General features: G+C 41.2%; 1 protein-coding gene across 2 annotated transcripts; it reads right to left on the bottom strand.

Annotated features, from left to right (window-relative positions):
* Nucleotides 1-1,109: 1,109 nt before the first annotated feature.
* On the bottom strand, nucleotides 1,110-13,145 carry TMEM267 (transmembrane protein 267). Of its 2 annotated transcripts, XM_042825754.1 has the most exons (5): nucleotides 13,130-13,145; nucleotides 12,574-12,684; nucleotides 11,392-11,518; nucleotides 9,029-9,413; nucleotides 1,110-2,313 (listed from the first exon to the last, which is right to left on the bottom strand). In XM_042825754.1, exons 4-5 carry the CDS (start codon nucleotides 9,350-9,352, stop codon nucleotides 1,978-1,980), a joined length of 660 nt encoding a protein of 219 aa, XP_042681688.1. In that variant the 5' UTR covers nucleotides 9,353-9,413; nucleotides 11,392-11,518; nucleotides 12,574-12,684; nucleotides 13,130-13,145; the 3' UTR covers nucleotides 1,110-1,977. The 2 variants fall into 2 exon arrangements, with proteins under 2 accessions (XP_042681688.1, XP_042681687.1); XM_042825753.1 differs by lacking the exon at nucleotides 13,130-13,145 and having other exon boundaries at nucleotides 12,574-12,842.
* Nucleotides 13,146-13,381: the final 236 nt, after the last annotated feature.

The following is a 13,381-nucleotide window of genomic DNA, read 5'->3' as shown; positions in this document are numbered from 1 at the left end:
GCAGGAGTCATTGTCTCCCTCTTGTCCCCCTGGTGTCCCTTATGCAACAAAGCTCTGGGGATGGAAAGATGAGAGGTGATGGTTCAGAACTGGAAAAGGACAACCCTGTAAAGTTGGTGCAACCAAATACCCAAGTCAAAACCAGTGACACCAAAGAACAGACCTCCTTCTGGCGTTCCAGTACTTAAAGGGATCCTATAGACAGGAGTTAAATTGACTTTTAACACAGGCAGATAGTGATAACCAAGGGGGAATGGTTTTAACTAAAATAAGGTATATTTAGATGAGATGTTAGGGCAAAACTCTTTACTCAGCGGGTGGTGAAGCACTGGCACGGGCTGCACAGAGAAGCTGCGGATGCCCCAACCCTGCGGAGGCATGGAAGGCCAAGGTGGATGGGGGGCTGGGCAGCTTGATCTGGTGGGTGGCAACCCTCCCCACAGCAGGGACTGGAACTGCATGATCTTTGAGGTCCCTTCTAATCCAAGCCATTCTATACTTCTATGATTGAGGCCTCCAAGAGCCCTGTCTTCTCCAAGCTAAACAAGCACAGCTCCCTCAGCCTTTCTTCATAGGAAGTGTTTCAGCCCCCTGATCATCTCTGTGACCTCGCCCAGGACCTGCTCCAACAGCTCCAAATCTCTCTTCTGGGGGCCCCAGACTACATGAAGTACTCCAGGTGAGGCCCCTCCAGAGCAGAGCTGGGGGGGGAGGGAATCACCTTCCTGTCCCTGCTGTCCACCCCTCTTTGGAAGCAGCCCAGAGTACTGCTGGCCATCTGGGTAGCAAGGACACACTGCTGATTCACGTTCAGCTTTTCATCCACCAGGGCTCCCAATTCCTTCCAAACAACCTTCTACTTTGAGACGTTTTCTGAAAAATTCTGTTAGAAAAACACTTTTACTTGGAATAGCTCACAGTGTCAACTTATGACCCTGCTGTATAACCATAGCTACTGTTACCAATCTGCAACATACGCATATTTTTCTTTAAGAAACTTATTTATGAGGAAAGTTCTATTTTGCTGTAACAATAATGCATTTTACTTTGCAGTAAGGTTGATACTGCACCTAAGGGAAAATGCAGTATATTAGTAAAGTAGTAAAGTCTTTAGTCAAAATTTGAAGCGATTTTTATTTTCTTGCAACTTCCAGAATCTTACTTAAAGCTTACGTTTTACTATAACAAGCAAGTTTCCCCTACATACGCCTTAAATATTTGCTTAAATTCCCTACCTCCAATTTAAGTATTCATAATTAATATATTTTAAATTAAGCACTTCAGTTGACACATATAATAATGTAACCACTGTCCTCTCCCTTTCTAATTATTAGCAGCCAGTAACTGTCTGCAAACTGGGTCAAGTAACAACAGTGGAACAGAATTTATTATAAACACTGTATTATAATAGTGTTCAAATTGATGTAGACCCACAGCTTCATGTTCTGAAATAGAAATAGCATTTCTTTTAAAACTGCTGAATACCAGGGCCCAGCAGGAAAACAAATAACTTACTTCAAAAGCCTAATGGTGTTTTTCAGAAGTGTGATAAACTACCAAATTCAAGTACTTAGCATCTATATATAACTTTTCATTTTTAAAGTACAATACAAATGCTATCTAGATGAAATGTAGGCAGACTCCAAATCCAGAATGTATGGTGATCAAATGAACAGCACCAGCAAAATATAGTGTAATTACTACAGTGATATTAAGTACTTCATTAATCAGTACTTCATCAGAAGCTAGCTATATATGACTAGTAATGGAAGACCAGGTAATTTACAAGCGGAATGTACAGATACGAAATGTTAATGCCATCTATGGAACAAGTTACTGTGATCACAAGGAACTGACATAGGAGCTCTACTGGCTTCAAATGCCTGACTTGGAACTTGCAGGAAACGTAAGGAAACCATTCCAGTGACAAGCACGGCCTGTTTCAAGTGTGTTACAGAAGACTAAGATACATCATCCTTATACATCAATGTGGATTCCATGTTTTATAGACATTAATTCTCTAGTTCCCGTTAAATACATAATAAAGGAGCATAGATGAGGTAAAGACGCTGTAATTGCCACATAGAGCCAGTATGGCAAAGGAGGAGTTTTTCCAAATGGGCAGATCCAGAGGCCGTGACGAATCCCATCACGGATGTGATGAGAAGTCCAGGATATAAACAACATCCAAGGAAGAAAGCACCATGAGTCCTTAAGCCTAAAAAGGTGCATAATAAGCTTTAATGTCAGAGCCACAACAGGAATCACAGTAGAACAATGAAGGAATGGTCTCCGGGGAAGACTCAGAGCAGCCTGCAGAAAAGAAGAATGTAATTGCAATGGCTACAGTCATGACAAGAAAGATTTCATGTGCGTTTATATGTGTAATGCCATATGGCTAAGTGGAAGTGCAAAGAAAAACATATCATTCTTTTCCACTGTGGTTGATCAAAATCAACAACATGAACAGTCAAGCAAGCAGCAGGGCTGAAGGTGCTGGGACAAGCTTTTCTCTGTTGTCTGGATCACACATCCTGCTAAGCAATATACTAATGGAAACAGGAAGGGAGAGGTACAAAATATGCAATTTGTCATTTAGTCACAGGGCATACTGGAACCTATATAGTAGGCTGCACTGTACTGATTATATATACTTAAGATAATAAAAAGGAAGACAACCATACAATGGGCTTGAAATATTTAATGTGATCTATTGGTATTTATTTTCAAAAACACATCCTGTATTACATTTAATTTACTACCTGTAAATTTCTAGTTTGACTATATCTAACAGAGACACAGTTTCCAATATAATAAAAAATACTGAAGTTATATGTATTTCATTTGCCTTGACGTAGCATTCTTCATAAGCAGAGAAATGGAACAATCAGAATCTATTATGTGAATCATTTCTGATTTTAATTAACAGTTTGTTTAATGTTAATTCGGGAGAAAGCCTGATTTGGGGTTTTAATTAAGATGATGTCCAGCTAGTGAGATAACACACTACTGAAGATATCAGATTTAAGAAATGATAGTTATCAATTAAAAATGTACCTGAGAAAACACTATGGATGTACTTATTAGCAACAGTTATAATCACTTCCACAAACTCAAAGGACACAAAAAAATTCTGTATTTCAGAAATGAGTAAGTTGATTCATTATGTAAGTACAAGGGAAATGATAACATTTTACTGAAAGACTGATGACAGGACTAAAAACTTCACAAATACAAAGCAGAACAACAACAAAAAGCATCTCAACCTTTTAATTATAAGGGTGTAGGCCCAAATTCTTTAAGTTGGTACAATGGGTATGTTTTCTACAGATTTATTTTTGTTTCATGCAAGCAGATTAGGGGATTAAAGTGCAACAATCTTGTGATGGGGAAACTGTCATCTATCCTATAAAGACAGCCAGATTTTTGTTACTGACTAAAACCCCCTATTTTGTAATTGCAGTACAGTCTTTAGGCTCCCAAAATGCTGTAGCTGAAATTCTCAGAGAAGAACAGTCTGTTATCTCTTTCGTTCTTCTTCTCCTATGAAGAAAGGCTGAGGGAGCTGAGAGGGAGCTGAGCTTATTGAGCTTGGAGAAGGCCCTGGGGTGACCTCACTGCAGCCCTCCAACACTTAAAGGGAGCTTCAAGGCAGGAGGAAGACTGACTTTTTCCATAGGCAGATAGTGAGAGGACAAGGCGAAACATTTTTTTAACTGAAAGAGATTCAGGTTAGATGTGAAGAGGAAACTTTACTCAGAAGGATGTGAGGCATAGGCTGCCCACAGAAGCTGTACATGTCCCAACTCTGGAGATGTTCAAAGACAAGTTGGATGGAGCCCTGGGCAGCCGGAGCTGGTAGGCGGCAGCCATGCCCATGGAAGGGGGCTGGAACTGGATTTTTTTTAAGGTCCATTCCAACCCAACCCGTTCCATTTTGTGATTCTATGATTTTACATTAATACCCTTAACTTGCTAGGCCCAGGAGAGAGAGAAATGTTCTCTTCGGCAATATAAGCTACTATACGTTTTCTCCTACCAGTCAATTTAGTTGGCCAGATTGAGACAGTTGTTTGCCATGAGAGAGACTGGGCTGCAGTTGCAAATAGGATCTATTCATAACATAAATGACCTTTTTCATATATCCAATGTTCAGCTAGTTGCAAAATCTTCCTCGAAGTCCGGCTCCCCCAGTCCCTCTCTCAACCACAGTGAGGTGGAGACTCAAAGCACACGTGGAACAACCCAACGAAATTCTACTTTAATGCTCATGAGGATAGCAATGAATTTATCTAACGACATGGGCTTCAGCACTCATATTCTGTGATTCTTCAGAAGCCCGAGGTCATTAGTATCGAGTCCATATTTGTAAATTCAATCTAAAATTGTGTGTGTGCAAAGCTTATTCTCCAGAAATGCTCCACTGCAGCCTGGACTGAGTCAGCAGTGGCTTAATAAACATCTGTTATGCATGTTTGCCAGTACAAAAGCCTGTGTGTCACTAGCTGCATTTTCTACACTTTCACAAGCTGGTAATTTTTAATTAGCAAGCTAGCAATTTCCACACATCTATTCTGCAACACGAGTATTTGAACTACAGGACTGGTGGAGACTTCTCATGCACGTCATGCCTGTATCACATTTAACCCACAATGTCACCCTAGTTTACCAGCAAAGCTGAACACGATGGCAGGTTCAGTAATTCTCAGACTTTTGTACCTTTGTGTGTGATTATAGAGTGAAAACTACCTGGAATATGCTGGAGTACAAATTCTAGGAAGCCTTTGTAGGCTTCACACTTATTACCAAAGACAATGTGGGCAAAAGGTCATACCAAATGTTACTTGGTACACAGGTATTTATCAGTGTATTGAGTATAAATCATATAAATACACAGATGACTGTTGACCCTAAGTACTCCAGAAAAAATGATGAAACAATAGCCAAACAGATCACCCAACAAGCAGTGTCAGCAGGAACAAGAGGAGGAAGCTGATGGTAGCAACTCACAGTAGATGCTAATACTGCCTTGTGCTGCTTACAAGAATCACTTAAAAAAAAGTAACCAATCATCAGATTTAATTATGATAATTAAGAGCTTTAAAATAAATGGCGTATAACAACGTAAAAGATACTACTGTTATAAATCAGTAATAGTGGTGTGGTTACTTAACTAGATTTGTTAATTTATTAGTTCCTTGGTTATGTATTGCTTAAGCAATAAATGCTGTAGTCTCATAAATCCGTTGCTCTCGATCCAGAAATATGAGGAGGGAGAGTGGGACTGGAACTAACACTCAAACAGTAAAAAGGCGTTCCATGAAGTAATGAGCTGCACAGGCAACAGTCTGAATTACAACACAAAACAGAAAGTAGTATGATATTAAGCTGCAGAAGGAAAAATCACATATTAAAAATCAAGTTTAGCTGGTCAGGCAGAAAAGTTTATGAGGATGACATCAGATCACTAACTAAAAAGACTGTTGGATGTATAAGAAGACTTAAAACTTGTAACAGATTTTTTATTTTTAAAAAGACAGAACTGCAAGTGATAGCAAAAAGAATTAATCTAGACTACCTGACTCAAATCTAAGCTGTTTTTGGAAAATTCTGTATATAGTTTGGGACAGGATCCTTTAAAGATAATTTAGGCAGACAATTTAGCAATTCAAAGGAGGCCAAATAAATGGCAGAAGACTTAGAAAATCTGGGTGCATTAGCTTTGTTTTGTGAATTGCTCAGTTAAGAAACCCGCTGCAAAGTGCAAATGTTTTTGAAGCTGTAAGATCAAACTGTTACTGTAAGGAGACTTTAGACAGGGTATAGCTTATAGGTAAAGCATCCTTTATTAGCCTAATTAACCTATGCAGGAAGAAAGAGCTAAGTGTGCAAATGATTATGACAAGGCCTTTGGTCATCTTGCTTTCTTACTTTCAGCTATGCAACTGTGGCTACTCAAGGGCTATCCTTCTGCCTGCAGTGCTTGTTTTTGTGATTTAAAAAGAAACTCGGAAAGAGCAAAGCAACCAGACATCTTTCCCAAAAAGGCCTTAAAAAAAAAACAACAACAAGATATAACCATCCAATGTTGGTAATTTAAGCTGAATATTAGAAAAAAAAAAATCTAGCTGTTTGGAAATTTCTTCCTATATTTTTTCAATTAACTCATAAGATTTCACTAATTTACTTTGGGATACATAAATATTCTCCATCACATTAAGTGTGAACAGATTTCCACTCGCCTCACTGAAGGCAGTAATAAACAGGTTACCTCTCCATTCCATGATATGATTGTTTTCTAAACCATCACTGGTGGAGAGTGTCACCTAGTGGTCATTAGTAAAAAATATCAGTGCTAATCTCAACTACCAGAAAAAGCAGCATGAGTATTTAAAAAAATATTCCTTAATAATTAGTCTAAAATCACACATTACTTGTGTTTATTGACTTTAAAATAAGAAATATACGTGAGAATAATTCAAATGAACTTTCCTTTTTTTCTCTTTACATTTTTTAAATTTTGTGGTATTTCCAGATACAAAAAGCACAGAAAAGAGGAGAATCAGTGACTACCTAAGAAAGACCAACACCGTGCAGCAGTATATGCTGAGGGCCAACAATGCAGACAGCAGCTGTGCAGAAAAGGGCCTGGGGTCCTTGTAGATGCTGCGTTGAACACCAGCAAGCAGTTTGTCCTCATCGCAAAGAAAGCTCATGGTGTCTTGGGCTGCAGAAGGAGCATTCCCAGCACATCAAGGGAGGTGATGCTTCCCCTCTCTTCAGTGCTGCTAAAGCCACCTCTGGAGTTACTGTATCCAGCTCTGGGCTCCCTGGTACAAGGGAAAGATGGAGCTACAGAGACTGCGAAAGGCCATAAGGGTAGTAAAAGAAGAAACTCCCTCTGAGAAGAGGAAAGGCTGAGAGAGCTGGGACTGTTCAGTCTGGAGAAGAGGTTGATGGGAAGCAGATCTCAACAAGTTCTGCAACTATCTGAAAGAAGGACACAAGAAGGATGGAGCCAGTGTCTTTTCAGTGGTGTTCAGTGACAGGACAAGAGGCAACAGGCGCAAAATGGAACACAGGGAGGTTCCATCAGCATATCAGGAAGCACTTCTTTGCTGTGGTGGTGACAGATCACTGACACAAACTGCCCAGAGGCCATGCAGTCTCTTCCTTGGAGATCTTCAAAAGCCACCTGAACACTGTCTTGGGAACCTGATCTGGAATGGCCCTGATGGAGCAGGGAACCAGTTCAGAGATGGCCACACAGACCCAAGGGCAGCTTACCACCTCAGTCATTCTGGAATTCTGTGAAAACCCCTTCTTTGTCAAAGAGAAAGGGAAAACTGATCACATTAAAACGTCTACCAAACTCACCAACAAGAAAAAGTCTTAAAACAAATACTGATACTGTATGCAAACAAACAAAAAAAAAACCAACAGTTTTTCCAGTAGAAGTCTAATTTTTACATTCCAACTACAACCAATAATGCTTCTTGCATACACATGTCTTCTGCACATTAAAAAGAAGAAAAGGTAAACCATTTCAGACTTTTGTTCTCTAATTAAGGGATTAAAAAGAACAGCAGTCTTTCTTCCATCCCTTTCCTTCCTCTTCTGCCTCTACTTGCTGTGTGTTATTTCCTCTGTCATCCATAAGAATAATTTAATTCTACTCCAAGCTAAGAAGAAGAAAAAAAAGAAGGCAAGACAGTCAAACAACCTTTCCACTGGCTGACTGGAAAAGTGTTTAGACTCCTGTGCAAAGTAACGTGTACCAATACCCATGCTAGAAACATCAGCTCAGGGTAAGGGCTTGTGCTGCTGAGCACAACCAATTCCTTGTAACAAGCAGCAGAGTGGCAAGGCTTCATCTACAGGGAATATGAGCCTGCTGTGGGCAAGCAGTGTCTGGGTGCGCTAGGAGATCCAGAGGGCAGTGCTGAAAGGTGTGGTCAGAGCAGGAGCTGCTGGAGATGTTGGGCTGTGCCAGCATTCAGAGAACATGCAGATCAGACTGATGTTTTCTCAAAAAGCTGGGAATACGTCCCTGAAGCACATAAGATCAGGGAATAGAACAGGACACAAAACGCTGGAGAACAACTGGAAAATTTGGTAATGCACACCTGAGAATACTAATTCTGCTGAGAAACTGTGTCCTAAAAGGCAGTTCTCCAAATGAATGCAGGTCACACATACTCACTAGTAGGAATCAATTCATTTTTCTCCCCTTTATTAACAAGTTTGACACTTGCTTGATTCTCTTTTACAATCAACTATATTTAAGGCCAAACTCAGTGCACTGTTGGGGATGGGAAAAATGTTTAGAGATGACTAAAACCAAATACACCACTTCTCAGTATGACTAGTTGAATGAAACAGAACACAGAATCATAGAATCATTTTTGGAAGGGACTTTTAAAGGTCATCTAGGCCAACTCCCCTGCAATGAACAGAGACATCCTCAGCTAGACTGGTTTACTGAGAGCCGTGTCCTGCACGGCCTTGGATGTCTCCAGGGACAGGGCACTCTCCACCTCCTTAGGCAACCTGCTCCAGCATTTCATAACCCTCACTGAAAAACATTTTCAGAAGATTCAGAACAAGACGCATACTGAAAGCTCCTATTCCACAGCTGGTAAAGGACAGCTTAGCAGATGGACAAGCTACTTTCCAGATTTCTACTTCTTACTGTAAAATGAAAAGGAATAATCCACTTTACACACAGAGCATGTATGGCAGCACTTACCTGCTTAACTCAGATAACAAAACACCTATGTGACACCAATAGGATACTGTCTTAAAGAGGCTTTCGGAACTTCTTTTTTTCAGAGGCTTTTAAAGGGCAGAACTTGGCACTTCTTTGTTCTAAAATCAGCATCAATTATATAAAAATAAAAATTCCCACATATCTTTTAAAAGATTACCAGACTGTATCATCACTGAAGGCTTTTTTGTTCAGGATGCAGTAGAACAGTAAAGTAAACAGCAATAAAGAAAATATGCATTCACCAAGCCACTCACTCACCTTTAACGACAGGGAGCCAGCAAGTAAGAAGTGGTCCACGTCAATGACAGAGGCAAGGAAGCCGGCCAGCGTAACTTCAGGGAAGTCACTTTTCTTCCTGAGTCCAATCACTATGGCCCAGGACCACATGCCCAGTATGCCGTGCACTGCATTATCAGAGAAGGCTCGGAGCCAGTCATTCTGCTGAATGAAGGAAACCTGCAGAAGTCTGTCTGCTGCAAAGCAGAATACTCCCAAACCTAGACTAGAAATAACTGAAGCTGCGCTGAAAGTCTGGAGAAGAGCATGGGCCTTTTCAGTCTCAGATGCCATGGTAAAAACCATGTGACAGCATGCAAAATGTCACCAGGGTATACACTGAGCATTGTCCTATGTATCTTCAGTTCTGTAAATGTCAGAAAGAACACAGTATTAAAGAGAAAAAAAAAGCCAGTAGCACAAAGCATTTGCCACCTCAGCTAAAATGAGCATAAGAAAACAAATCCCATGTTCATGTTCAACATTTCTAGAGAACCTTTGGTTTCAGTTAACTCAATCTATGTGGCAGATCTAAATTAAAATGCTTGTCCTGTTCCACTCAGAACACGCAGCTTGGTAACAGAGGTAGCTCTAACTGCTTTCTGAAATCTTCAGTTTCACAAAATAATTTGAGTCATGTCTATGATATGACAATGAATATATTTCAAGATTCCTCCTGCTCTTACATTCAAAGTTACTCATCAAATTGAATACCTTCCATTATAGCAACAGAGAAGAAGATTCAGTTTTCAGGATTCCTAATACTGATGCTCAACAATCTCTAATCCCTCCATGCCACAGGTGTTAAAACTGACTTTCTGAACTAGTATCCTAAACCACTATTTTCATTTATATACTCTGTAAAGATATTTATTATCACCACAATGCCCTTTTCTGAGCTAGTTCTTCTTTGTCTTGGACACTGGCAATTAGAAAAAGCATTAAGAAAACCAAAATAACTAAAATAACTTAAAAAAAACAACAACAACAACAACTAATAATAACTATCATAAACAAAAGGCAGCACTATTCAATCAACCTGAGGTAACCCAAATTGACCTCTTACAAAACAAAACTACATATGCTTTTCACAACAGCTGTTACTTCCAGGCATCACCTACAATTTCCTGCATTAACTTTATATCAGTTCTTTAAATAGAAAAAATAAAAATAGAAAGCAAACTAATCCCAGTAATGTCATTTTTCAAAAGCTGACGTTTCTAATGTGAAAACACAGGCACTGCTTGTAGTAATAATAATCATTCAAAAGTCCTTAAATAATATTTATGCTCTGTAATTCTTATGAAACTCTGTTTGGAATCGCACAAGGCGATTTCTCAAAAGTCCCTGCCCTTAAATGACTTCTTGACGCCTCACAAGAAATTTCAAGGGGATTCCAAGGTCCAAAAGACCCCTACCTGCAAAGACACGAGTACAAGATACCTGGATAATAAAAACAGAGTACTTATTTCTGTGAGAATATTAAAAAAAGCAAGCACTTGGAAAAAAAAATCATCGTCCCATAAAACATACACTCTGTAGCTTTGCTGTGTTAAAAAAGCAGCGAAAGGAGATTTTAGAGCACAGCATCAATTCCAACCATCTATTATGCTCTTCTGTATTTCTGGGCAGACTGAGCACAGTTTCAAAGCACACATCCTAATAGGCTGCTATTTCTCAGAGACACATGGAATATTGCTCATCTTATTGCTACACCAGGTAAATTTTTATTCTAAAAAGGCTTCTCCTGAAGGCATCAGACCTCCTTTAAAAATGAATTTAAAAATGCATATTTCTAACAGTGTTAAAATACAGTGTTTTATGATTTTAAACACATTATCAGTCATAAGCCCCAGAAAATGTAAAACATTTTTTCTGGCTTATTTACATACGTGTTTATTGTAGAATTATTCATAAGGCATGACTGACATTGATCTTCGTAGAAAAAAAGCACATCAAGCCATTTATTTGGAAAAGGTTAAAAAAAGCAAAGGACATATGAATAATACATGGGCTTTGCATAACATGTAAAAAAGCAGGTGGAGCTTAGAGCTTGTTAACCATGACTGTGCTGTGCCTCTTCTGAATAAACATGCAGACACAAAATATTTCCTCAAACACTGGAACTGCCATTTTTTGGAGAGGGATTTATAATATTCTGTACATTTCTGTATAAATTCCATTTGAAGAAACAAAGAGCAATACCTAAAAAAGTTCATTTTACATAGCCATCATGTCAAACTGGATTACCACTGTCACGAAACTTCTCTAGGAAACCAGTTTGGGAAGAACTGTTGCAGCAACATATGCATAAAAATCATGTCAGTATTGAGAACCAAATTCACCTTGGGCGTAGGAGAACACATTGTTGCAGTTGCTTATTTCAGTAGAATATGTGGTCTGTGCAGTCAGTAGGGATGAGTTGCTGTATCCAGCTGTGTCCAGTGCAGTTAAGACCACTTTCTTCCATGCCTAAGTAAAAGAAACCAGGCACTAAAAGCATCAATGCTGCACAAAGCATTGCAAACTCTATAATAGAACAACAGTCAAAAATACAAAACAAGATTTCCCTTCAGATTACCCATAGCCAAGTATGTCTGTAGCAAAACTTTCGTAACAGTCTCTGCCACCTCTTAAAAACGAAAACGACTGCTCCCCATGGAAAAAAAAATCAAGCCACATCCTAGGTACAGAAGTATAAATAATCTGCAGGCCAGCAGCAAGATCTAACTGGAAAAAGCAAAATTCTGTTCAATCAAAATTATCTCCGAAATTATATATCTAATATTTAACTAGAAATCTCTTTTGCCTGAAGACAGAATGGTTTTTGGACTTCACAAAACATGGCAATAAAAATGTTATGTTCTGTAAATTTCAGAAAGCACAGTTATGGAGTGTACGCACTTCTTAAAGCAGAAAGTGGGAAATGGAGGTACAGCACCAGAATACTTAGGAAGCTAACCTAAGGCTGGGGGTGCTCAGCAGTTAGCATGCTGGAAGCAGGCTGGGTCTGCATAAAGCCCATGCACAGCTGTTACACAGTGTTGTTCAGAGCTGTCTCTTCTCACTCTCCTACAGGCGATAAAGCATTCATCATAACCTCTGCCTATTCAGCCAAAATGAGATACTGACTGTAAATTTAATTTCATTTAAGGAAATTACAAAAGAAAATAATAAATGCATTGCTATCACTGTAAGTTACCGACAGAAGTAGATATTCACACTAAAGCTGCAAAAGATGCATCTGGGGAAAAATCTGCCTCAAAGATGCCTTTCAGCTCACGCTATGAAAGCAAAATAATCCAATGGCCAAAAGCAGCATTTGGAAATACTATCACCCTCCAAAATTTCTGCTCTGATTTAGCAAGAAATTGCTGGATACATGGATAGGTACACACGACAGGAATGAACAGAACTCTACTGTTTCTTTTATACAAGAAGTCAGAAGGCCTCTTTTAATACTACAGTCTGCCTGAAAACACGATTTGACGCTAATTTATACAAAAAGCTTCAAGACATATAATTACCGTTGAAGACAGGAGCTGAGCCGTGCTGTGTCCCGCAGAAGCAGCTGTGAGTACCCAGCCGCCCGCTAGGGCACAACGGTCCGCTCCTCCGACGCACGCCGGGCTCCCAGGCTGGAGGAGGCCGAAGAGAAAAGCGGACAAAGCGTCAGCACACCTCTTGAATTAAAACCACCACAGAAACAACAGCACTCCGCCCTTCGGCATCGCGCCCCGCGCCTCGCCCTCCGCCACCCAGAGGTACGGATGCAGCCGTCCGGCGGGCAACAGCAGAACAGACGCCAAGAGGAACGCAGAGCGCCCGCCTTCAGTCGCGGTCCCGGCGGCGGAACCCGGCCCTCACCCGGCTCCCGTCCGAACGATACGGTCGCAGCCCCGCCCTCCGCCGCCGCATCCGCGACACCGGGCTGCGGGCCCCCTCCCGCACGGGGCGCAGCGAGCCCCGGCCCCGCGGCGGGTGGCGAGGGAAGTCCGACGTGCCGCGGAGCCGGCGGCCGGCGCGGCTCGTGCCTCCGCGCGCAGCGACGGACGCCCGGTCCCGGCCGCCCCCGGCACCCACCTGAGCAGCGGCGGGCGCCGCTCGGGCGCTCGCACGGCCCCCACTCGCCTCCGCCGCGCGAAGAGGCGCGGAGCGAGGAGGCATGCGTGGCCGCGGAGCACGCCGGGAGCGCGGTTCGAGAGCGGCCGCTCCCCGCCTGCAGCTCATGTTCCGCGGCGGCACGGGCGGCGTTGCGTTCCCAGTTCCAGCTGAGGGTAGTACAGCGCCGCACAACGAAACTACAGTGACTGGCTGATGCTTTATCACTTGGGA

Source organism: Centrocercus urophasianus, unplaced genomic scaffold (assembly GCF_019232065.1).
Source record: "Centrocercus urophasianus isolate 14NV4802_14NV808 unplaced genomic scaffold, USGS_Curo_1.0 seq_25, whole genome shotgun sequence".
NCBI classification, from domain to species: domain Eukaryota; kingdom Metazoa; phylum Chordata; class Aves; order Galliformes; family Phasianidae; genus Centrocercus; species Centrocercus urophasianus.
Note: the sequence above shows the minus strand (reverse complement) of the source record. Positions and strands in the feature narration are given on the sequence as shown.